General features: G+C 44.0%; 1 protein-coding gene across 3 annotated transcripts in view; it reads right to left on the bottom strand.

The window, feature by feature from the left end:
- Positions 1 to 25,603, bottom strand: part of myo5b (myosin VB) — a 36,976-nt gene that overhangs the window by 8,101 nt on the left and 3,272 nt on the right. For 2 of the 3 annotated variants that reach the window (XM_056588255.1, XM_056588254.1), the window contains exons 2-30: positions 21,308 to 21,418; positions 20,637 to 20,805; positions 19,102 to 19,246; positions 17,961 to 18,117; positions 17,236 to 17,379; positions 16,993 to 17,074; positions 16,516 to 16,623; positions 16,008 to 16,117; positions 15,253 to 15,518; positions 14,579 to 14,660; positions 14,112 to 14,252; positions 13,388 to 13,510; positions 12,636 to 12,719; positions 11,738 to 11,884; positions 10,913 to 11,010; positions 9,084 to 9,170; positions 8,289 to 8,400; positions 7,250 to 7,461; positions 6,651 to 6,807; positions 5,766 to 6,005; positions 5,012 to 5,248; positions 4,624 to 4,717; positions 4,015 to 4,160; positions 3,056 to 3,169; positions 2,538 to 2,672; positions 1,793 to 1,858; positions 1,237 to 1,464; positions 863 to 972; positions 266 to 343 (exon numbers count right to left, since the gene is read on the bottom strand). In XM_056588255.1, the coding sequence (XP_056444230.1) occupies positions 266 to 343; positions 863 to 972; positions 1,237 to 1,464; positions 1,793 to 1,858; positions 2,538 to 2,672; positions 3,056 to 3,169; positions 4,015 to 4,160; positions 4,624 to 4,717; positions 5,012 to 5,248; positions 5,766 to 6,005; positions 6,651 to 6,807; positions 7,250 to 7,461; positions 8,289 to 8,400; positions 9,084 to 9,170; positions 10,913 to 11,010; positions 11,738 to 11,884; positions 12,636 to 12,719; positions 13,388 to 13,510; positions 14,112 to 14,252; positions 14,579 to 14,660; positions 15,253 to 15,518; positions 16,008 to 16,117; positions 16,516 to 16,623; positions 16,993 to 17,074; positions 17,236 to 17,379; positions 17,961 to 18,117; positions 19,102 to 19,246; positions 20,637 to 20,805; positions 21,308 to 21,418 (3,983 nt within the window). The remainder of the gene's footprint in view (positions 1 to 265; positions 344 to 862; positions 973 to 1,236; positions 1,465 to 1,792; positions 1,859 to 2,537; positions 2,673 to 3,055; positions 3,170 to 4,014; positions 4,161 to 4,623; positions 4,718 to 5,011; positions 5,249 to 5,765; positions 6,006 to 6,650; positions 6,808 to 7,249; positions 7,462 to 8,288; positions 8,401 to 9,083; positions 9,171 to 10,912; positions 11,011 to 11,737; positions 11,885 to 12,635; positions 12,720 to 13,387; positions 13,511 to 14,111; positions 14,253 to 14,578; positions 14,661 to 15,252; positions 15,519 to 16,007; positions 16,118 to 16,515; positions 16,624 to 16,992; positions 17,075 to 17,235; positions 17,380 to 17,960; positions 18,118 to 19,101; positions 19,247 to 20,636; positions 20,806 to 21,307; positions 21,419 to 25,603) is intronic. The other variant, XM_056588256.1, reaches the window with a different exon arrangement.

A 25,603-nucleotide genomic window follows, 5' to 3' on the forward strand; every position in this document is an offset into this window, starting at 1 on the left:
GTTGATTTAGAAACGGCTTGGGATAGCAATCAGATTCTTCCATCAAAGTGAGCCCACAAAGTGTGCAGGGTCCCCAAGTGCACTTGGTCCCAGGGAAAAATCTATTTCCTTTAACTAACCAGGATGTGACACACACACACACACACACACACACACACACACACACACACACACACACACACACGGAGGAGGGAAAGGAATAAAACAAAACAGGAGGAGAGGAAGGAGAGAGCAAGCAGAGAGAGAGAGAGAGAGCGACAGAGACCTGGCTACTTCTTTCAGCCCCTGGTAGGCCAAGCCCAGCTCCCCGTCTTCGTTCAAATGAGCCCAGTCCTCAGAGAAGCTGACGTCGGCGAGAGGAGGAGGCAAGCAGAGGAAAGCAGGAGGAGGAAGGACGAGGAAGAAAAGAAAACATCATGAAGGCCCGAGAAAATACAGCACAAAGTCGACACCGATGAAGAAGGTTAGAAGTTATTGGAATGTTCTGATTGTTCAGATAGTTTCTCATGCGGATGTTAACCTTCCTAAACAAACTTGAATGAACGCCATCGTTAATCCACAGCTGTACCGAATATTTAAAATAATCAAAAGCCAAATAAACGCTATTGCTCAAGTATCTTGTTGTACTAAATGAGGATCAATCATAGAGGGATAATATTATACATTATTCAACTTGTACTTAAACCGCAAAAGGATCAGTGTTGATAACAAAATCCTTACAAGGAACTCCTCACACAGGTCTGTTTGTCTTGATATTGACCAACATACTTGAAAACGCATTAGAAAAATAGCCCAAAACATACATGCATGAAACCCTGGGGAGAAGAAAGTAAACGCAGCATAACGGTGAGGGCCTTCCTACCTCTTGGACTCAGACACCTCCTGGTAGGCCTTCAGCGCCTCCTCCTTATCCTTGGGAGGTTTCTTGTTGTTCACCTCAGCCTCGATGCTGCTCACCTTTTCACTGTCAACCTACGCAAAAACAACACAACAGTGTTGTCAAAAAACATATGCGCGTTTCAAATTCCTGAATGAATGGATGAATTTGAGTAAGCATGGCATTAATAGGACCCAGGGTTAGGGGTTCCACTCCGGCTCGGGTCACACATGCCAAAAAATGTATACTCAAACATAGTTTAATAAATCCTCATAAACTCCATAACATGTTCATAACCTGTTTCCATTTACAATCCATCAATGTCAATAATCTCACTACATAAATCCTATTCAACTTACAAGTCCATTTTGCTGTGGGCCACTGACTATCTTGGTTCTGAGCAGAAGCACCTCCTCCTTGCGCATGTCCAGCTCCTCATTGGCCGCTTTCAGCTGGGTGAGCAGCAGCTTGTAGCTCTCCTGAAGCTCATTGGACGAGCTGTCGTCGGAGACCCGGTCGCCGACGGTCCTCCTCATCTCGTTCAGGTCGTTCTTCAGCTTCTTGTTCTCCGATTCCAGCTCTTGCCTCTGTAGACGTCGGAGCGAAAATAGGCCATATGCATAGACACAGACACAGATACGTTTATATATTAGAGGTGTCCTTAATGAAGACTTTTCATGGTCAAATCTGATTCGTCAGCCCAGGTCCTCAACAACCATTGGCGATGATCATTGATTCATATATGAATCAATGAATCCCAACAGGCAAACAACATATTTTTTATGCATGTAGCTCAAAGACGCCTCATTGGTTGTGACTTTTGCAAGGTTTAGACACTTGAAAATATATAAATTGGTATAAATATGTATATATGTAGGGCTAAGTTAAGCGTGAATTCAAGAGACCCGGCTGTACCTTCAAACTGTTGTAGGCCAGATCTGCGACTTCATCCTGGGATGTCAAGTTCCTTCTCTCCGTGACCTGAACATCAGCACACAGCGCACTCAGAAACACGTCCTCTGACAAGGGGTCGGTATGCAAGCTTTGGAACTAAGACGTTCTTTAACATTTCTGCCTTGATGAGTTAAAAGAAATGTGGCACGGGTATTTCACTCCTAGCTGAAAGGTTAGGCTTAGGATCAGTCCACAGACTACCTACCTAGCCTGCTCATGATCAAAATCCCTGAAAGTTGCTCTGGTTAAAGCCTGTTAAATGACTAAATAGAAGCACATAGTCACACTACTAATTCACAATGGCTTTGTTTCAGGAGGCTACCATAGCCCTTTCCATCATAACAATTTGCTACTAATCAAGGGTACCTTGTTGCCATGGTTACCTTCATCACTATTCCACCAAAGCTGTGGAATAATTTGCCACTTCACATCAGACAAGCCTCTCACCTCTTTTCTCTGGCTTTTAACACCATGTAGCGTGTTGATGTTATGTAGACGTGATATGTGGGCAGTTGATTTTATTCATTGGATTCTATTTCGTTTTTATCTTTTTATTACTTTTATCCCATTGAGCCCCTCATCTTTTTATTGTGCTTCTGTTGTGTTTTGAGTGTGTTTCTTATCTTGTTGTACGGCACTTTGGGAACCTTGTGTTTGTTTAAATTGTGCTATATAAATAAAGTGGATTGGATTGGATCACTCCCACCTTGCTCTTGGCAAGCTCCTCAATCTTGTCTATGTGGGCCTGCAACCTCTTCCTCTCCAGTTCCAGCTCCCGCACGCGCTTCTGCAGCTTCATGAAGATGCTGATGTCCATCGCTGCCTTCTCCACGCCCATGTCCTGGGGAGGCGGAGATATAGTAGGAAACATTTAGCTGGAGCGAGATCCAAAATGAACAGACCTCAATGTAAATGTCCTCTGTTTCAACATCATTGATGACGTCTAAAGACTGAGAAGGAGGTATTGATCGGCGATATATCGAGATACACATTTACATAGATTACATTTTTACCTTTACTTTATTTAAGTTTCAAGTTACAATTTGCTTTCTTGAAGACATACTTGATGAAGACTAGTTCCTTTTAGCACTATTTAATAGGAATGGCAACATATTTGATGAGCGTTTGAGAGTTTGTGAAGACATGACGGTGTAACCCAGCAGTTCAATGAGTCAGGAATCAGGATGTCATACTAGTGATGGATGTGTGTGTGTGTGTGTTTACCTCCACCATCTGAATGGCGTCCTCCGCGTCGCCCACCTCCGAGGTGGAGATGGAGGGGTAGTTGGAGTCAGACTCCAGGCTGCTCACGTTGGACGGGTTTCTCCTGTGGCCTCGCTGGAAATAAGTCACATTTTACGTCATTTTATTATTACAAGAATGACACCTGAGTACTATTGTTTTTACATTGACATGATTATATTCTCCTTTCTCCAGCCAGTGATGGTGAGGTTGAGTTAGACTATCCCAACTTGTTGAGGTAGACTATCCCACCTTGTTGAGGTAGACTATCCTACCTTGTTGAGGTAGACTATCCTACCTTGTTGAGGTAGACTATCCTACCTCGTTGAGGTAGTCTATTTACCTTGTTGAGGTAGACTATCTTACCTTGTTGAGGTAGACTATCCTACCTTGTTGAGGTAGACTATCCTACTTTGTTGAGGTAGACTATCTTACCTTGTTGAGGTAGACTATCCTACCGTGTTGAGGTAGACTATTTACCGTGTTGAGGTAGACTATCCTACTTTGTTGAGGTAGACTATCCTACCGTGTTGAGGTAGACTATTTACCTTGTTGAGGTAGACTATCCTACTTTGTTGAGGTAGACTATCCCACCTTGTTGAGGTAGACTATCCCACCGTGTTGAGGTAGACTATCCTACCTTGTTGAGGTAGACTATCCTACCTTGTTGAGGTAGACTATCCTACCTTGTTGAGGTAGACTATCCTACCTTGGTGAGGTAGACTATTTACCTTGGTGAGGTAGACTATTTACCTTGTTGAGGTAGACTATCCTACCTTGTTGAGGTAGACTATCCCACCGTGTTGAGGTAGACTATCCTACCTTGTTGAGGTAGACTATCCTACCTTGGCATCACCTGTTTTTGCCCGTTATTCCCAACGTGGATTAATAGTAGCACTCCCATTTGGAGATAAAAGCACTTTTCCATCTCATCTCGCTACCTTGGTGAGCGCCACCTCCTCCTCCAGGTTGTCGAAGCGCTGCTCCATCCTGGAGAACTCCTTCAGGAGGTTCTGGTAGCGGAGTCTCTCCTGGTCCAGGTCCTTCTGGAGGTCCGTCTCCCTCTGGGAGGCGCTGCTCTCCTGGTCTGCACACACCAGGACACACGGCGCCGTCACACAGGGTTTAGGGTGATTTACACTGCTATGAGTCGGTGGACTCGGTCACTTCATAACAAACCCTCAACACTGAATCACAAAGCGGTCAGTATCGCAGTGTGATTCATCACGGAGCAGGTGTACCCATGGATAGAATGGGTCTTTGTATGCTCGGGCCAAAATGATGAAGTTGATAAATAAATAAATACGACTCATAATGTGTGGAGTGTTGTCTTCAGCCCCAAGAGAGACAAGCAGCAAACAACGGCCCCCTAGTATCCCCCATGGAGGGGAGGGAACCTGATACCATCTCCACCTCTCTCGCCCCACACCACACTCTCTCTCTCTCTCTCCTGGGGGACCAGAGAGCAGAGTGAGGAGCTAGGGAGCAGGGGGAGGGGCTAGGGAGCCGAGCGAGGAGCTAGGGAGCAGAGCGAGGAGCTAGGGGTTCACCTTCAGTGCTCTTGGAGTGCTGCAGCAGCTTGTGGTTCATCTGCTCCTTATCGCTCTTCAGCAGGTGGTTCTCCTTCTCCAACTCCTCCACGCGCTACACCAAACCAGGCAGAGATTAAGACTGTTCTGTCATATATGACATCATACAGCACATAAAAGCAGGGCTAAACATACAGTAAAATAGGTTTGTAACGATTCTTTACAGATCTGATTTGTATTCTATGTGTGTAAGTGTGTGCGTCTTCTTTTCCCTTTTAGCTGTAAATCAGATCCTGCTGTGGAATCCGGACCACTGCAGTCAAGCGGCTCGGTTTTCAGGCCGTTGTCACGGAAACCAAAGAAAAAAAACAGCTTGCCCCGGCGCACCTGAACCCGAGTCACGGCTCACCTGAGTCAGGACCAGCTTCTCGCTGCCGTGCTCCGCCTCCTGCCTCTGGTTCAAGTCATGTGACTTCTTTAGCTCCGCCCTCAGCCGGGCCAGCTCCTCCTGCAGGGAGGTCAGTTGGTTGCCGTCGCCGTGGCGGAGGCGGACCTGCTCCAGCTCCTTCTGCAGCTTGCCGACCTCCGACCCCAGGTTATTGTTGTGGGACAGCAGCTGCTCGTTCTGGGTCTTGAGGTCCTTGGACTGAAAGGAGGTGGACACAGTGAAAGTGTTAGAAATGATTATGTATGTATTGTGTACTATTTTCAGTAAATTGTTGACCTTTGTCCTTTGTTCGTATGAAGTATTGTTGACTTCTTACTGTACTACCAATACTCATACTACCTGTAATGGTATTGAGGTTAAGTGTCATTTTGTAACTTCAGCATGAAAAACAACTGAAATGCATAAGTAACTTCAAAATTTGCAATCTTTATCTAGGTGTGCAATGTGCATTGGAAAACCATGTCCCATGAAATCCATTGCAAGCGATTCAATGGGAGCAGTTAATTTTTTCCTCCCGGCTACATAGCCCAGCGGGAGGAGAACATGCAAGCACAAATTCATGTTTATGTGAATTCCTACATTTATCAAACACCCCTATTTCACAACCTCCGAAAAAGAACACCTCGACGTGACACCCCAAGCACTGCAATAGACTCCGCGTGGACGCTGTGTTTCTGTCTCAATAAACCCTGAATCCCGGCCGTCCCTGGGTCACCTGGTCGTCCATCTTCCTCTGGAGCTGCACGATCTTGTTCTCCATGCCCGAGTTGAGCTTCTTCAGGTGCTGGGCCGAGCGGGCGTCGATCTTCAGCTGCTTGGTGAGCCGCTTGGCCCGCATGCAGCGCACGGCGCACTGGATGGTGACGGCCGCGTCGCGCGCCCGCCGGAACTTCTTCCGGGCCAGCCAGCCGCGCACGTTCTTCTGGATCACCATGGCCTTGTGGTGCAGGAGGAACTGGAGCGCACAGGGAGGGGCGGATGGAGAAGAGACCGATATGAGGAATGATACGGTGAAGAAGAACGTATTTTAAAAAGGTGCTATGGCTTAAGAATCTGAAGTTCTTCCTCGTTATTGTCCCATGCGCTCGTAAGCAACCTGGATCCTTCTTGAGCTTATTGAGAGCTCCGCGGGTGGAGACATAAACAATGATAATCGTATGTTAGCTCTAATCATAAATAACATGCAAATTCAAAAGTTAGGCAAGAACGTATATTTTTGCCACAGGCGGTTCTACACCACCCAGAGAGCCGGGGAAAGTGTCGTTTTTTGAATTTCAACTGTAACCTGTTCAAATATTGTAAAATGCTTCTTTTTGCTTTAAAAAGCTTAACACCCTTTAGATTGCACCACCGACGCACAAATAAAATAAGTGTGTGTGGTGCCATCTAGTTTCCCTTTGAAGCAATTAATAAAATTGTGCCTGATTTGTAAATGAGCCAACCACTTTAAAAAGGCACATTTCCATTACAAGGGCTCTTTAGGTGCAGAATAAAGACCTAGAACTAGAACTAATTGAACCGTTCAGACTGTCCGTTAGCGCTGTAGAAATGCAAAAGGACTGCTCCTAATGTACAGAGGACGGCTGCGTGAAGCGCTTACCTCCTTGAAGATCCTGCGGGTGTACATGCCCCGGGTGTAGGCCTGGATGGTGACCACTGCCCGTCTCACCCTCAGGAAGGCCCGTCTGTCTCTCACCATGCGGCACTGCTTCTGGCAGATGACGGCTGCCCGCGTCAGCCTCAGCTGCTCGGCGTACCTGGGAGGAGAGACGGATGAGAGAGTGAGTGTATGAACCAATGAGAGCGCGATGTTGTACGAAGAGGGAAATAGAGTCGTGCTAAAAGTGTAAGGTTGAGGATGAGGCACGCACACACACACACACACACACACACACACACACACACACACACACACACACACACACACACACACACACACACACACACACACACACACACACACACACACACACACACGATGTAAAGAGCCATGAGTGCCTTCAAGAAAGGGCTATTTAAATGTCCCGAATTCAATCAGAATCAACTGAATCCAATAAGCATACCACCACGGATCCTCCATACCCCAGCACACACACCACGGACCCTCCATACCCAAACACACACAACACAGACCCTCCACACCCCAGCACACACACCATTGACCCCCATACAGGGGGTCCCCCTCTCCAGGGGTCTCACCTGCGGGCCATGTAGCCGCGGCCATATCTCTGCAGCAGCACTGCAGAGCGGCGGATCTTGCGGTAGCGGAGCCGCTGGAGCCAGCCGCGCACCGTCTTCTGGATCTTGATGCACGCCGAGCGGAACTTGTCCGCCCGCAGCTTCTCCAGGTACGCCACCTGGCCCGCCCGGAAGAAGATCTTCGTCTTGCCGAACTGGAACTTGTCCTCGTCCTGTGATTTGGACAGACACGAGGAAGCAAACAACGGAATACGTTTATAGCGCAAATGAAATAAGAGATGGGGTTCTCCGTAGGCAAATGTGGTTTCATTGGATTTAATCACTGAGTTGATCCCCTTATTTTATACACGTCCATGTGTAAATTTAAAGGGGTTTATCCTGTTTTGGTAGTATCTATTTTCTGTGACTCTATTTTGATTTGTGTTAGGAGGGTAAAATCAGCACAGGAAGTATTTTTTTAACTCTCGATTTAATATTTGAGGTACAAATAGAAGAAAGTGGACTCTGAACCGATACTGTGAAGACATTGACATTTTTGCCTTGCTTTTTTTGCATTACATTTGTTTACACATTGCCTTTGTTGCTGTTGATGTTGGCTGGTTGTGGCTGGCCGCTGGTTTTTAAGGCCCGTCGCTAAGGCAACGTGAAAACAGACAATGCGTCAACTATAAATGCCTTCTGCTTGGCGGTCACGCGCATGCCTCAAGGAAACTATGGCGACCACAAATCTAACGTCAGAGACTCTTTGTATTCTCTTCATACTATTTATATTGAATGAAAAAACGGATCATTCAATATAAATACATATAAGCCATTTGTTGGATTATTTTATCCACAGCGTCTCAAATCCCTTTGAGTGCATACTTTGCTAGCATGGCTTGCCAGAGTAGGAATAGCACCCCTAAACCTGGCGAGTGTTAATGCCTTGCTCTTCTATCGGCCAAGCTACCAGCTGAGCTACACCATGGGTGTAGTACTCTCTCTAGTACTCTGTAGTACTCCTTCTAGTACTCTGTAGTTCCGCTGTGTAGTACTGCACCTTGATCAGGGTCGCCAGCAGGTTCCGACACACAAGCTTCTTGTCGGAATTGGTCATGTCAGCCCTCTTCATGAGCACCCGGTATCTGTTGAAGAAGTCTTGGTACGTCCATCTGGGGACACATAGGTTGGTTGTGACGATCAACAACAAAAAACAAGATAAATATGTATTTTGTGCACTATTTTCTTCCTCAACCATGATCTGTATCGTGAACAAAAAGTAATACAGTGAAACGGTTCAAAAGATTTTGTCTCTGTGCGCGCCTGGAGAACAAAACCTAGATCCGTCCGGGGATTTCTTCCCCGCTAAACTCGTTTGCTCGGAGGAAGAAAAGTGAGGACAACGTCCTCACAAACAGAAGTAGAAGCTACAGCGTTGACAGCGTTGGTCTCTTCATCCAACTCAAAGCGGAAGTAAATAATCCATGAACAAACAGACCAAACAAACAGACAGACGAACAACAAACCGAGTGCCATTAGGAACGAGAACACATTTAGACAAGGCTTCAGTTAACGGATGGAGGATCACATTAGCACCGAAAATATCAGTTTTTCTTAAAATCCATGGTCTTCAACAACGCTTATACCAAACGCTGGTTCCCCAGACAACACACCGATATGCAGAAGGGGTTTCGAACCAGCAACCCAAGGTCGGAAAGACAAACACTCCAACAGCTTAGCCAAATGACTGCAACCGGTTCCATCATTGTCAAGGCCTTAGTAGTGAGGTTTACCCTGGAGGACCCCCCCATCACTTGCATAATGTGTGCATTGAGAACGGGGGGGACATTTCTACCTTGACGGGTAACCAGCAGCACTGATGCGAATGGTCTCCAGGACTCCACATGCCCTCAGCTGTTGAACCGCTCGCTTGGAGTCGAACCTGGACAACAGAAAACAGATAATCCACATACAGAACCAGAGTCAAACCTAGACGACAGAAAACAGATTTACAAACCCACAGACCCAGATATAAACAGACAAAAAAAAGCATATAGGAAAACTGAGACTTAGAAACAGACAGACAAACAAAACAAACAAGACAGACAGACAGACAGACAGACAGACAGACAGACAGACAGACAGACAGACAGACAGACAGACAGACAGACAGACAGACAGACAGACAGACAAACTCAAAAACCAAAACACAAACAGTCAGACAGTCAAACAGACTGTCTGCCTGAACACAGGTACAACACCAAACTCTAAAACCCTATATTACCGTTTCTGTCCCTTGGGCATGGTGCTCACCGCAGCAGGGTAAAGGAGGTGGGTAACTCTCTGTGCTAGTGGCCGAGATGCTGACATTATGGGTACTGAGAGTCAGGCCCCAGTTCGGTCTGAGGACCCACATGTGACTCCAGAGTTCACTTTATCTAATTACCTAGACCTGAAGGAGCCCTTGTGTGGAGGAATGCACTGAAAAGGCACGCAGAAGAAGAGCATATACAAACATAACCACTAAGGAGGATGACCATAAATCTGTGTTTGTTTGTGATTACTGTCTCAAACAAAAATTGTGAAAGGATGATGACCCCACCATTTCAAAACATAGTCTGGTATGTAGTTGTGGTTTAGTCAAATATTGCTAATATATTAGCGCTCAATAATAATAATAATCACGTCCAACGACGAAGCATTAAAGCACAGAGTGCATTTAAAAAAAGACTACGATCTTTTAATATAATATACACCTTAATATAATAGAAACCCTTGTGTTGTCACACACTGGATGGCTCGAACATAATTTAATCTGCGAAAGTAATTCACAGCGGGAGAAACACAGAGGTAAACAGTCGGTTGGTAACCAAGCACAACATGCTTTCAGTTTGCCCTGCCATGTGCTCGGACCTGGTAGTGAAGCGGCCTTCGCCACACATTCACAAGTCCTTTCTTTAGAAACCGCCGGTTGTTACTGCTCCAAGAGAAAGGAGGAGTCGTAGTGGAGAAATGGTTCCGTACAGAAAACACCACTTTGTCAATCATTGATCCAAACAGGTAGCGAGCCTGATCGGATGACCTGCCCTCCGACGAGGAAGCATAACTTTAGGCCTAGTTATGGTTCCCGGTCTACACAACGCCAGGGGGTTTAGGCCTAAAAAAAAAAAAAGTTTGGTTCCTGTTGGTTGTCAGTTGAGGTCATGGGTAGGTAGGGAATTTATTTTATTTTTTTATTTTATTTTTTCCAGCGGCAGCGAATGATAGGTAGGTTGTTTTCATTTAAAAACGAGAAAATTTCGCTCATCCTTGTACAGAATGAAGAGGTGCTGTACCAAAACGTAATTATAGTTTGCATCAAAAATTATTATTATTATTATTATTATTTTTTTTTTTATAAAGCTCATAAAATAATTTGGGTCGCACATAAATTGACAGGGTCGGTCGGAAACCGGAACCAAACAAATTTTTTTTTTAGGCCTTACGGACCCAGTACGTCCTTGTGTCCTCCGCAAGGGCCTGACGTGCGCCTCCCAAAAATTGTAACCTTGCGTCGAGGCGACGCAGCAGCAGCAAGGGCTGTGATTGGTCCGCTCACTTAAACCCGACGCAGAACCATAACAGGTCCTGGTCGTTGCGTTGCGTCGACATATCAGAGCCTTGACTTAAGAGCGGGGGACTCACACGAAGGACATCTTCTCGTCGTTTGGCTTGATGCAGCGCACGTAGTGAGGCGTGGTGGCGTTCAGAGTCTCCATGAGGAGCTGGAGGGAGCTCCGGAACTAGTGGGAGAGGAAGGAGAGGTGTTTGGCCTGTATGTACTGTAGGTATGTACATTATGTCAACCACTGCACTCCTGACCCTCCCTGGAAGGAGGGACCCCCCACTCTGCGTTCCTCCGCAAGATTTCTTCCTTGCTGTTTAAGGGAGTTTGCCCTTCTGTTGGCTTGGGTCATGGCTTGTACCGGTCTTGGCCTGTACCGGTGATTAAGGGCTATACAAATACAATTTAATTTAATTGAAAGATAGATGAGCACCACTGACACATAAATAGCGTAACTGAAAAATCAAAACCGTTAGTAAGCCATGGTTAAAGGACAGGGCATTTAGTCCATTAGAATAACATCAATTTCAATAAAAGGCAATCTTTGTTTGTCCAACGACGCTCCCTCGGTCATACTCAACGCCGTGGACCAGCTTAAAGAATAAATACAGTTTGCTGTTGGGGTCATAACCATGGGGATAAGGGGTGCCCTATCCAAAGTCAACCCCTAGTTTGAATTCAAGCTGATACAGGGGATTCACTTACACTTGAAAATGAGAAATGTACAATAAAAGCATAAGATGGCAAAACAACAATAACTTGGAACATTTAGTTTGATAAAAAAAAGTTGTGAACCTGGATTTAAGTATAGGGTTGAGGTTGATGATACCTCAGATGTTGTGACGGTTTGTTCCGAGGGAGGTGGTGTAAAATAAACTAACCCCACAAGAGGGAAAGGGGTCTACCTGGTGGCCTACTGTCTTCCTGTGCTCCTTGTTGGGGGTCTTCGGGACGGTCTTGGCGGACCTCACGTTAATCCTGGAGGTTTTACTACCGGGTGTGGAAGAGCTGGACTCCTTCTTCTCCAGGAATAGATCTGCCACCATCTGAAACTACTCGCATACATATACGTATACGTAGGATTAGACGAATAAGGTGCAGATATATATGAATACTTAGCTCAGGTTGTATCTATATTCTGTATCGAAAGTAGGATACAGCTATATTCCGACGGCGTATTTGAGCTGGGGTATATCCAGAGGTTATCTTCACTGAAATACTGGTGATAAGAATAATATAGTGGAACATACTGACATGGGTTCAAACTTTCATTACGTGAAAGAACATCTAATAAGCAAACATTTGCATGTGGAATTTAATTTTGATCTCAATTTCCCGTTAATCTATGATTAACGGGATATTGTGCCTGCAGTGCTCATAAATCCACTAGCCATGCCGCACTGATCAACTAGAAAGTAAATCCCAGCTGAGTGGAGCCAAGGTTAGATAGCTGATCCCAGTGAATGAGACGGTAAGCCCAAGACTGGATCTTTTAATTTGTTTCACGTAGATAACAGAGCCGGCCTGACGTCTTCAGCTTTGATCTACAGCTTTCATTTAGTGAATCTAACTCTTCATGAACAGTATACTGGAGCTGATGTTAGAGGTTCAAAGGCAGAAGTATACTGGACTTGTTCCTATGCGTTCAACTCATGTAGAATCTAAAAACAGGTAGACGTATTATCGGCATGTTCCTATTGGTTAAAAACAGGAAGAATGTACTGGATATGTTCACACCCACCCACCCACCCACCCACACACACACACACACACACACATTAGGAGAAAGTTGATATGTCTTACCTTACTAGCTTTCAGGATATTGATCTGTTCCTCGTACACGGTGTCTCTGTTCTTCTCCAGGAAGCCCTCACACTGGTACTCCACCTGTCACGAAAACAGCCAACACACAAAAACAACTGGATTAAGCATCTGGGGGAATGAATGTGATGTGTTGAGTCACAGGTTACCTGGATGACTCATCGATGGAACCACCAGATGTTTCAGCTTTCATTGAAATGGATTCATACAAAAATGAATAACAAAACTGAATGAATAAAACTTCTAAATAAAACTAAATGAACTAAACTAACCAGGTGCGTGATATTTCATATGAACACAGCTCGCTTAGATAGATAGATAGATAGATAGATAGATAGATAGATAGATAGATAGATAGATAGATAGATAGATAGATAGATAGATAGATAGATAGATAGATAGATAGATAGATAGATAGATAGATACTTTAATAATCCCAGAGGAAAATTATTTTTGTCACGAACTCCAGATATACATTCACAAATAAATAAATAAATATTAAGAATAAAATATAATATAAAATATAACATATATATCCATATCCATATATATACATATACATACACACACATATACATATATATTAATTGATTGTTCTCTTCCATTTTGTTCAAGGCCTACAGGTTTGACATTGAGGTTATCAAACCCGTTACATTTCGGCTTGGAGTCCCACCCCTAGCTCCATGTCTACCCTGCCTGTGGTTCCTGTCCCCCACCAGGAGGAAGACTCTGACCTTGTCTGCGAAGTGGATGATGATGAAGGAGGTGTTGGACATGCGTGGCTTCTGGAAGTGAGCGCTTCCTGAGTGCTTCCCGTACAGCTTCTGGCACCAGTTCTCATCCGTGCCCTTGGGCACCTGGAACAAATAGACAACACATATCAATATAGAAATACCTAGAGAAATTCATAAATAATACCAAGGTGAGGATTTTTATTATTCATTATTGTTTTATTTGAATTAATGACTTCATAAATGTTTTTTTTTATAAAAAATTAAAGAACTTGACAAGAAAACAACAAATGAATGCAAATCAAGGAGGAAGTTAAATTTGTATGCTTCCATGCGATACAGGAGGTGAATGATTGAAATGGATATGAATGATTACAGAATGGTCATTCAGATCTACTTCCCCGTGACAACAATGTTTTGTGGACAAAACTTTGGTGTACTATGTGGATCCTCACTAACATTGTAAGGGCCTACAGACGTCATCAACACAAACCCCACAAGGATTTGTGATTCGGGCTGCCTCTGATGAAGTTAGCCTTAAAAAACCCACTTAGAATTACCAATTACAATTCAGACTTAGAACTCAGACTTAGAGCTCTGAACTCAGACTTAGAACTCAAAATTTACCTAAGTGCTAATAAAATAAGAAGGGGGTGGGCGGGGGAGGGAATGGACGAATCCTCAAACAACGCGTATGTAAAAGGACATATTGTGGATAGATTCCTACTCGGCACTCTTCGTCCAGCAGGTCCAGGATGCCCAGCTTGGCCTCGATCAGGTCTATGCACGGCTGGTTGTCATAGAAGTCTATCAGGGTCCAGGGAATCTGTTCCTTCATGTACTCCTCCTGCTCTAGCTTGAACACGTGCTGCATGAAGAACAGACAACAGGAGAAGACTGAAACAACAACATCTATACATGGCATTGTGGAGGACAACTCCTAGAAGGACAATGTTTTCATCTGTTAACAGTAAGATAATGTTGTACTTTATTAATCCCAGACAGGAAATGTGGGTATTACAGCAGAAAGTACAGGACCGTTTGAGAACTATAAAAAAACGACCATAAGTAAACAGAAAACATTTCTATATAGACATGAGTGTGGTAGATCTGTAGGTGCAATAACACATTTAAAAACATTATCAACAGAAAGGTGAACTTAGGAGTTCCTTGGTTGGTGGCAAGATGGCTCACCGAGTTGAACTGTTGCTGCAGCTTCTCATTGGCGTAGTTGATGCAGAACTGCTCAAAACTGTTGATCTCAAATGTCTCGAACCTTGGATAAAGAGCAGAAGTCACCGTTGAGAGGCATTGTATTGTGCAAAAGGTGGGATCTGACCACATCGTCATCTAGGGCTTGTTATACTTTCTATAGTTTGAAATCTGATTATAACCCAGACTAAAACATTGACCATTGGCTCTGTAATACCGTAGGTGACAAGCCACAACTGACTCTGTGCCCTCAGTCGGTAGCGCATGGCATATATTATCAGAACTCTAAGCACCTTAATCAAATCATATGTCATGAAGTTCATCAAAAGCCATCCAAAATAAATGTAAAACACACAGACAGGTGTAAAAACAATGAGTGAACAGGCATGATCTATATATATTAGGGCCGCTTGATTATGAAAAACATAATCAAGATTATTTGGTTCAATATTGAAATCACGATTATTCAAACAATTATTTTTTTAGTTTGAAAACAAACTGAAATTACAAAAACACTTTGTAACTGAGAAAATTTAAACTCGATTATATTAGTTTGGAGATGTTTGAAATCGCGCAAAAATCGAAATCGCGATCAAAATTTGAATAATCGCACAGCCCTAATATATATATGCTCTATATTTCATAGGAGGGGTTACCCGTAGATGTCCAGCACGCCGATGAAGGAGCGCTGCTTGGCGGTGGTGTGCAGCGCCTTGTTGACGTGCTCCACGATCCAGTCGAACATGTGCGCGTAGATGTGCTTGGCCAGCGCGTCGCGGGCGTTGCTGGCCTGCTTGCAGGACATGTTCTTCACGTAGGTCTCAGACGAAGTCACCAGCTTCCGGTGACACAGCCAGTGCTCCATCTGCTCCAGCTCCACGCCCAGCAGGCGGCAGAAGTGCTTCAGGTGGCGGTCTTCGCCCTGGGGGGGGGAGGGGGGACGGACGGACGTGGGGGTTTAGGGTCAAATGTCGAGTCAGCGTCCTTTGATTACATGAGTCTGATTCGCGATCGATGGGATTTGATGAGCGATCAACAACGGGATTGGTTGATGCTCCTTGTCGTCAGGGGGACTGTGTGATTATATGATCAACTAACGATGGGCTTTTTAGGATCTACCACACGATGGGGTTTCAGGACCTTCTAAGAACGCGATTCTAACAACGTTAGACGTTAACGTTAATGTGAATTCATAAAAACAATTCATTGGATTTTCTTACATTAGGAGATGGGATTCTATGAATAACAATCAGATTCTATGGGACATCAACAAAGGGGTTTTCCGATCAATGAAGAATTGTTTTTAGCATCAAATGGTTGTTGTTTTTAGCAAAATGGTATTTAATGAATAACAACAATGGGATTACATAATGATTCATAATGTACTAGCTTCTCTTTAATGATGACGTACCAAAACGTGGCAGGAGTCCCCGTCCCGCTCGGAGCAGATCTCAACGTTGCCCAGATGCAGGATGGCAGCTATGATCTTAATAATGCTGCTCTGCATGTTCTCCTTCACACCTAATCACCCGAGTCAAGACACACGCAGGCCTTTCGCTTACATTCAGAGGATTACAGACTCACTATGTTAAGCTTTTGAAAAGTGATATATTATTACAACCATGACATACATTGGGTTTCATTCACAAAACTTGAATAAGATGCAGGAAGGATAGCACAGAAATTAAAGGGTTTGACTCCCGGACCAAAAAGTACTGGGTTAGAAATCCCCGGGTCTGCAGTCTAACCTGTAGGCCTACAACTACGACGAATCCTGAACCACATGATTCTGAATCCCCTGTCGCTTCAGATGACTACTCACAGGGGAATCATCCTCCAAAGGCATCTGCTAAAGTGGCAGCGTGGGCTGAACCACTGGACAGTAGTAAATAGTAATGCTAGTTCCGTGCGACTGTTACCCAGGAGGGTGAAGGCTTCCTTGGTCTTCTCAAAGTCCAACGCGTCGTTGACTCCCTCTATGAAGATGTTCTCCCCGAACGACGTGTAGATAAAGTCCTCTGCACTCGCTGAATTCACACACAGAGGGGGAGGAAACCAATCAATGAATCAATGAATCGACTTTCAGAAAAATGTATGCAATAGTTTATTGTCACCGGTACTAAAATACGATTTAGAGAAGCACCATTTCACTCTGCTCCGAACTCAAGTTCCCTTATTTTGTGACGTTAAAGGGCCTTTTCCGAGGCATTTCTACATAACGCAGTTATTTCTACATACCTAAAATAAGGTATCACAAAGTTGATTGTCGTAACCATGGAGATAACACGTTCCCTCTACTTCCTGGAACTCTCAGCCCAAAAGGCCTTTTAACAAATCTCCTTATTTGCAGCCAATAAACACATAACACTTCATAGTGCTTGTTGAAGTGTACTTACACAAGGCCAAGTCTTTAAACTCTGGTAAACTAGCGCAGGCACAGAGCTGATAAAAGATGTGGTAGTTCCTCTCATCCTCGGCCTACAGGGAAACACAAATACATCCATACAACTTTAAAATGTACTTCACAACGCAGCGATAACCTGAACTACTCAACACTAAAGCAGTCACTTAACCTTAACCTGACCACTTAAGAAGTCGCTTAACCTTTAACCTGAAAGTCCAAGGTAAAGGGGAATCACCTGAAAGACCACGCGGGACTTCTCCAGCAGGTAGGTGCGCATGTTGGCCCCGATGATGTGGTACTGCCGGTCGAAACCGATCTGGATGTACTTCCCGAAGCGACTGCTGTTGTCGTTGCGGGTCGTCTTGGCGTTTCCGATAGCCTTCATGGGCGGAAGAAAAAGAACTTCAGGAGCCGGTACAGATAGAATGATTCAAAGTTAAAATGCTAAAGTAAATACAACGTGCAAGGTGACCAGACTATATCAATGTTAAGGTTGTGTCTCTTAGGTCAGGGAGAGACCTGGGAAATTACATGATATCAATAAGGGGGTATTGTCCACAAAAGTATTTGATTTTAAAAAAAAAAGGGACTAAATGTAGAATTGTATGTATGTATGAACTTCTGAGTCTTAAACCTACTACTTTAAATAAAACGGCATGATCATGGGAAGATAATTGCCATCAAAACACAGACAGCATCAACCAAGCTTCTTCAGCAGAAAGAAAAAGGGTGGGCATGATGTTTATATGAAAACATCAAAAGGTGAGCAAGAGGATGACACATTGAATACAAACAGCCAGGAACATTGTATAGACAGAGAGCCAACGTTTTCACAAAACATTGTGATGACAAATCACGTTGCTGTGTGTACGGTGTCGGTCGGCCATAATAACTGTGGATGAACAAATAACCATGTGGAACGGCCGGATCCCAGCTGGATGAGGGAAACCACGGGCTCACCTCCATGATGGGACTGGAGGCCAGGACCTTCTCCTCCACGTTGGTGTTCCCCGCCGACCCGCCCACCGTGGCGAAGAAGCGCATGGCGTACTTGGCCGACACCGTCTTCCCGGCGCCGGACTCGCCGCTCACGATGATGGACTGGTTCCGCTCATCCCTGGGGAGGGAGAAGTCAGGGGTGTTGGGAAAAAAATAAATCATAAATGTTATTTGAATAACCTTTTGTTCGGGGGCCAACAATAAAGTTGACGACTTATGATTGGCAGTGTCATGTTTAAAGTACAAACGTTATATTATACAGAACGGATAAAGGATATGTAGAGCACAGGGAACTGAATATCATTTGATCTTTTCTTTTTTTAGACAAACTGTAAAGGCTCCATTTAACAAGAGAACACAGAAATGAGTGACTATAGGGGAGGCCTAAGTGGTACAAACATCGATCCTCAAGTCACGGGATCACATCAAGGTTCTTAATTGGATACATATTTCTAAGTAAAAATGGAAAAACCCATCCATAAACAGATCATGTGCCAGTAAAATAAAACTAAGTAGGAAGGTTTCAGTCAAATCAATGAGCTGAAGATAAGAAGACCACAATTATCCTCGCACGCCAATGCAGACATGAACATCGGGGTTAAAACGACCCCTTTCATCCCAATCCATCCCTTCACAAATGATGATTGTGATGGCTGCAATTAGTCTAGGTTTCCTCCTACGCAAGATCATTTGATCATGTCTTTGTGTGTAACAATCCTTGACACATAATAATGTGAGACTGCAGTATGATGAGACTGCAGTATACGCTGTCACAATACAAGGACTTCTGTCAAAAGCAGCACTGTTCTCGTCCGGGGTCTAAAAAGCTAGGGCCACACAAAAACTTAAGCGAGTGTTAATGGATGGATGGACTTTTTGCTCATTACTGAAATGTCCTTCATAGAAAGAAAAATATCGGGAATAAATAGCAATGATTTTGTTTAAAAAATAAACAAAAAAAAAAAGCACAGGTCTATTTTTTGTCCAATTAGCCCTTCCTTCATCATCTTCACAAAGAGACGTCAACAACGACGACGACGACGAGGTAGACATGTGACTACAAGGTGCGTCCAGGTGGTCCGTGTTTACCCCCCGCCCCTACCTGGCCATCTGCTTGTACGCCTCCTCCGCCACCGCAAATATGTGGGGGTCCATGTCCCCCATGTTCTGCCCGCTGTAGGCATTGATCACCTCCTCGCCGTAGATGGCCAGCTGCTCATAGGGGTTGATGGCCACCAACACGATCCCTGGGGACGGATGATGGATCCACAATCAATATCATTTCACGTCAATTAAAAGTCATATCAATAAATGACGTTTCATAAGAGTCGGTTTTTTCCTCCATTTAACTGAAAGAACAGTTGTATGATTAAAGCTAGCTGTAGTTGAATTATTCTCAAAAGAAATGTATTCTTTGGAATATAGAAGAGAATCTGGATCCCTCTGCAAGGCGTCACTCCAGATAAGTTTAATTATTATTCCTAGTTTCCGGTTGTCCTTCATTAAAAACGACTCAACATAATTAGCATACTCAAAACTTTGTTTTTCATTTTTAACATCAAAATGGATTGTTGATTTTGCAATGAAACAAAGTTAAAATAGCTTTTATATAAAAATCCTGAGGAATCCTTTTTGTCCAATTTTGTTGCCATACATTTGCTGGTCTTGCTACAACACTGCAAACAAAAACCTTAACACTGCGGACACAGGTCATATAAAACCATAACATAGACTAGTTCAAGGAGGCCTAATCAACAATTAACTTGGATTAGGCCTAAAAGCTGATGTTGAGATGTTGTTTATAAAAGATGTATAGGAAACTAAATTATGGAAATCCCCCAGAAATTCCTAACAAACAGCAAACAAGGCAAGGGGCTTTAATGAGCAGTAAAGGTATGTGGTACACAGGTGTGTCATGGACTGAGAGACAGTTGGAGAACGCTGTTGTAACAGACAGGTGTGGTCGCCCTCTGCAAGGTATTTATAGACCGCAGTCAGCTTTAACCTACAAGGAGTTGGGACATAAATACCTAACAATGACATCATAAAGTCGAAGAGATTACCCAGGAAATCTTTGTCCACATTACGACAGATCCATTTAAACCAAATAAAACATTTAAAACGTTGTTTGTTTTATTCTTCTGCGTTCCCTCCAAAGCCACACCCCCAAAACACGTGACAAGCTAGCTAGCATTAGCAATAGGTCTACCTAGCCTTGCGGATGACTGAGTTCAATGAGTGCATGGACAGATAAGCCATCCAATCATATCACTGGGAATGAAATGATTGGACAGGCTAATTACAGGTCTGCGACAGCCACAGACACCTGATTCTTTTTTTTTTGTCACAGCATTTGATTTATTGATAACCGTCTGTAATGTAAAAACAATAAACAAATATTACATAACATTTTTCTAAAATAAATTGCCCACCCTAGCTTTAATACTGGTATCGTCTCATTCCTGTGGTTTGTTTACCCATTCATTGATGCACCTTATTGGGCCTCAAGCATTGAATAATGTGGAAACCAGTCTTAAAGCGTTTTCCACATTATTCGATGTTTCCAGCTGTGTTTGGAGACGGGGCGAGCTCCGAGGCCCGGCCCAGGCGCCGGCGCCGGCGCCGACGGGGACTCACCGCAGTAGGTGTAGATGTGGTTGGACTCCAGGAAGCGGACCTTGAGGTTGTGCAGGACGGCCGGCTCGTGCAGGTAGCTGAGGGCCGTGAGGTCATTCTCTCCCACCAGGATGTCAGGGTTTCGTAGGAAGGGGAGGGGGTCTTTCGGACCGATACGGTACTCAAGGGGCTAAATGGTTAAAAAAAAGATGAATTAGTACATTAAGTTTGGCAGCCTGTTATGGTGATGGATAAAAGTATCAGTGGCTGAGATTGAGAAAGCGTTTTGGGCAAATATTGTCCATTGGATAATAAAATAACATATTTACATGAATGAAATAGGAAATATTAGCAATAATAGTCTTTCTCTGCGTTTTAGCGCACCTGATTAGTACTTTCCCTCCTTAGTGCTGTTTAACACTGTCTGTCTTGCTAGCGCTATCCAGAATAAACTCTGCATAATTAGTGGTGACAGGGTTACAGTCCCCGTCATGCGTGTAGGACTGGTCATTCATGTGAGATAATGGCATTTGAATGCACGCAATTGTGCGACTGTGTTGCATCGGCAATCCATCTTGTTTGTCCAATTACAGAAACAGTTTACAGTCCTGCGGCCATTAGGGGATTAGGGACCCCTCTTGGGGGCCCCTCTCAGCCATGCCACGGGTACCAGTCGGTGTCGGCGTGGTTACCGTCTCATCCTCCTGCCTGAGGTGCAGGATGGGCTCCCCCTCCTTGTAGTCTTTGGTGATCTCGGCCGGCTTCCACACATCCTCAGAGTCGGCGATCCACACCCGAGTCCGCTGCAGAGAGGAACAACATCATCCTCATCATCATCATCATCTCAGGGTTCATCTTATGGAGACATCTAAAGGCTTTATCAAGACAGACAACGGAAAAGAGTAAAGCTTTATCATGGGAATCCTAAGGCCACAGCCTGAGCTGTCTGAAGCATTTCAGTCTAGCGCCACTCACCTACTGTTGTTCACTATAAGGGAAATATTGTGTATTGTGTATGCATGAATTGTATTTTAATTTGGTCATCTAATTAAGGATGCATTTCATGAGATGGACATTGAAGGACTATACCAAAGGACATGAAGTGAGCTGTTATTTTGTGAGCTGTTGTACTATATGGTCGTTGATGTTGGTCGATAAATGACCGTCGTGGACTAGTTTAGTCTAGACATATAGTTTGAGGATGCTACTTGTAGGCCTCAGGCCACCATGATGTAGACAGTGGCAGGAATCTGACCCAGTACACATGTCAACCTGGAGGGGAACAACCTAACCACCACAAAGCATTCCTTCCCCGCATGGTCTGAACCACCGTTACCCTCACAGAGGAACCTGCTCCCCAGGTTTGGGCCACCCATGCCCTGCCCACACGCCCACACCCGGACAGCAGACCTCAGCACTTTATGTCCCGCTTGGCTGAGGAAGACCGCAGGGCCACCCGGGAGCCACGCGTAGGCCTACCATGGGCATGCCAGGGGAAACTCATGTCCAGAGACGAGTCTGTCTGCAGCATCCGCTGCAAACAGAACCACGGTCACATGACCTCTGTGGTCACGTAAACCCACACCATGACCGTAAACATTTGGAATCTTGAAGCGTAGTTATTATCAGCAAGACGGGCTATACAATTAGGACGGGAATTAGGCTTGTGATTGTTTTTGCGCTAATACTGCGATTATTCTTTGCAATTAACAGATTATGGATTAAATGCATGTTCTGAGGCACCTACTGGTCAGATATAAAACAATAATAATCAAGCAAGTAATTCGCCAAGTGGTAATGGTTTGATTTGATTTTAATGTAACAGGCAAACTAACCACGATTTATTCATATTTGTATCTATCTTTTAGATAGATACAACAGTGCCCCGCCCCCACCACACCTAACAAGGTGTGGTGGGGCACCGTCTCGCCCAGTAGTGGAGGACAGACAAGATGATAATCTGGGCTGATGGGTTGAACATGCCCAGTATCTGCTGGTTATGCATGCCTGCATGGGTGGTTCTTATCACTCAATAACACGAACATGTTGGTCGATTTGCATGGAAACCATTGTGTTGGTGAGCTTATTCACAAAGTGTCTTCCTCTGTGGCTTCATAGTCGGCGGCCGGGGCTATAGGTTTTTAGTTTGGCCAGCAAGTCTCTTCCGAAGACCAGGATCCAATATATCAATCTTCATCACCATCTCTTTAAATCAGAAGGAAATAGAAGAATTGTGTGTGGTCTTTGCATTACACACAGTGTTCGTTTGGGTGACTTTTCAGTTCATCATTTCAGACATGGTATGAATACTCGCAAAATTGGACTCATATTCTGAACTCTGACTGTTTTGAAGGCACCATTATGACAGAACGTGCATGACATCACCAGCTTTTTTTCCCATGCAAATCCACCTTAGAAAATCCAGAAGGTAATTTGAATAGCAAAACAGCATTCCCTCTCCCTTCTCTGATCATTCAACAGGAAGCCATGTTAATAACAACATAAATATACATCATATATTTCTTGCTATCCAAACACGCATTTGCTATCCAAATCCAAATGCTTAAACACTATAGACCGGGTCGGTAAAGTGGTCACTTCAAGACTCTCAGGTTTCTGGAAGCGTTTTGCCTTTGACGTTGACAATGAGGAGAGCTCTAATAAAGTTTGGTTTTTATGGTTCTACTTATTCAGCTGGTCGGATGTTTGACAAGGCAGTATCAGTATAATTAAATTTGTTTTAACCCAGATTGTATGGCATTGTCATGCTTTCCCACAAATGTCCCAAGTTTCAAAGTTGCCGTTGCATGGTAAGTGAAGAGTGGCAACCACAAATGTCTGTGCTGTCTTGTGATTGGTCGAGAATTGACGAGTTTGGCCGTGTTTACAGATGGAAGGATTTTCCTATGGGGTTAAACATGGATGGAATCCAAGTGGAACCACACTGCCACGGTCTATATCAATGCTGTGGCATGAACAAGCAACTTAAGTACTAATCTCTCTTCTCAAACTAAGAGCACTTTCAAGTTTCGCCCCCCCCCCCCCCCAAGTACTATACAATATTTAGGAAAGAATCCAGAAGCAACCTTTCCCCAATCCCTAATTCATATGCACACCCACACACTTTAACTAGTTAGCGTCTTATTAGGCCGACACTTTTATCCAAAGCAACTTAGTAAAGACATGTCATTTATATAGCGGACAAGTCATCTTACTCAAGCATGCCTTTGCAGAACTGCGGACAACGAGCATCAAATCCAAAACCTTTCGGCTTGGACTCAAACACCCTAAACACTACAACCAGACCCATTATTTGCATTGCAGTACAGAGTGAATCTGGCCCAGGAGTTACTGAGAGTAAAAATAACCGTACCATTGTCTATTGTGACTAATAGCTTACAAGGGAAAACTGGGCCAAAGTAAGGTCACGGCTGTAGGAATGCTGTCACTGGATGTAACTTGGTGATAGGTCGGATTTTAATTAAATCAACCAATCGTCTTTGTTGTTGCTCATCATCCTTCAGACAATGGAGTTGATGACGTCATTTGACACACTTTCTACTTTTCCATCTTGGCTCGCTTTTTCGTTGCCTCCCAAAGAAAATACATTAATCACACCACCAGCACATAGGTGCTTAGGGACTCTTTGTTTGAATAATCCCCTGAAAGAGCAGTAAATGATGGGCCCAGCCAGCCAACCAGCTGTACTCTACAGAGCTGAGTTCCTGATAAGCAGATATAAGCTGGGGCAAGATGCCAGGAGAGGAGGAGCAGGTGGAGGAAGCAGAAGCTGCTCTACAGGTTTTACTGTGGAGGTGGGTGGGCACAGTGTTACAAAATACAGCTGAGAGGGAGGGAAAAAGTGCCTCCCCTGTGACTTTAACCTGAGGGTTTTAAAACAACAGTACTGTAGAGAAAAAAAGACTTTCAAGAGGTACCCAATTATCTAAACGGCTTGTACATTGTGATTTCACATCGCAATGACAATTTTTTTAAGTATAGGAGCATTATAGTGTTAATGGTTTTGGTTATAGGTTATAGGGTAATTATTATTTAGTAATTCATTTTGAAATTATTTGTCATTATGGAGTGACATTGTTGTCTTTCTAATGCCAGATGTTTCATATAAAAGTTCTGATTAGCCTAGGATACGGTGCTATAAAAAAGGTCAATTAAACTACATATACTATGTGCAATAAGGGTACATTTAACTACAGCTATATGGACTTTCTTGGTTTAATACCAAAATACACAAAACTATTTTTTTCGAAGTGTGATTTGATCAAAGGTTCATAAAACTACAGCTGAGGGACATTAACCTGTGAATAAACATTCAGGATGCCTTGTGCTCTCTGCTGGGGCCGAAACTCAGCCCCCTCTGTCAGCAGAATGACATCACTCTCTAGGAAAGAGAAAGAACTGGGTGTGCCCGACGGGAAGAACTCAGACTCAACGACCAGGGAACTTTGATCTGCACTCGGATTTATGACATCACAGGAAACAATGACTGGCTGAAGGGCCGGTAACGTGAGCTACAAGGACAAGGAAAGTGAATACCTATTGACTGAACGAATGACTGGACAAATGGATGGAAAAACAAACGGATGGAGAAGTCATTAAAACTGACAAACGGACAGATGGATGAGTCATCTGATGAAAGGAAATCGGAATAGATGGATCAAGCGATTATTCCCCTGTCATTGAATAAATAGAAGGGGACGCCAAGCCTGGCCTGTATCTTCCGAGAACAAGATGCCCCTCCAGTAGGAAGAGGAGGAGGGAGACAGAATTCAGGAAGCAATCCTACATGTCTCTGTGTACACACCGTCATCAAATAACATAATCCTTCCCCTGATACCTGGGGAAGAGTTGACCCTCTAGAGAGTTCTACTGGACTGTTGACCTATAAGGTCATACAAGTAGGATAGATGGAGTATGAAGCCAAACTAGCCTTGTAAAAAGACAGTACCTGATTGAAACATTAAAGC

Source organism: Gadus chalcogrammus, chromosome 4 (assembly GCF_026213295.1).
Source record: "Gadus chalcogrammus isolate NIFS_2021 chromosome 4, NIFS_Gcha_1.0, whole genome shotgun sequence".
Lineage (NCBI taxonomy): Eukaryota > Metazoa > Chordata > Actinopteri > Gadiformes > Gadidae > Gadus > Gadus chalcogrammus.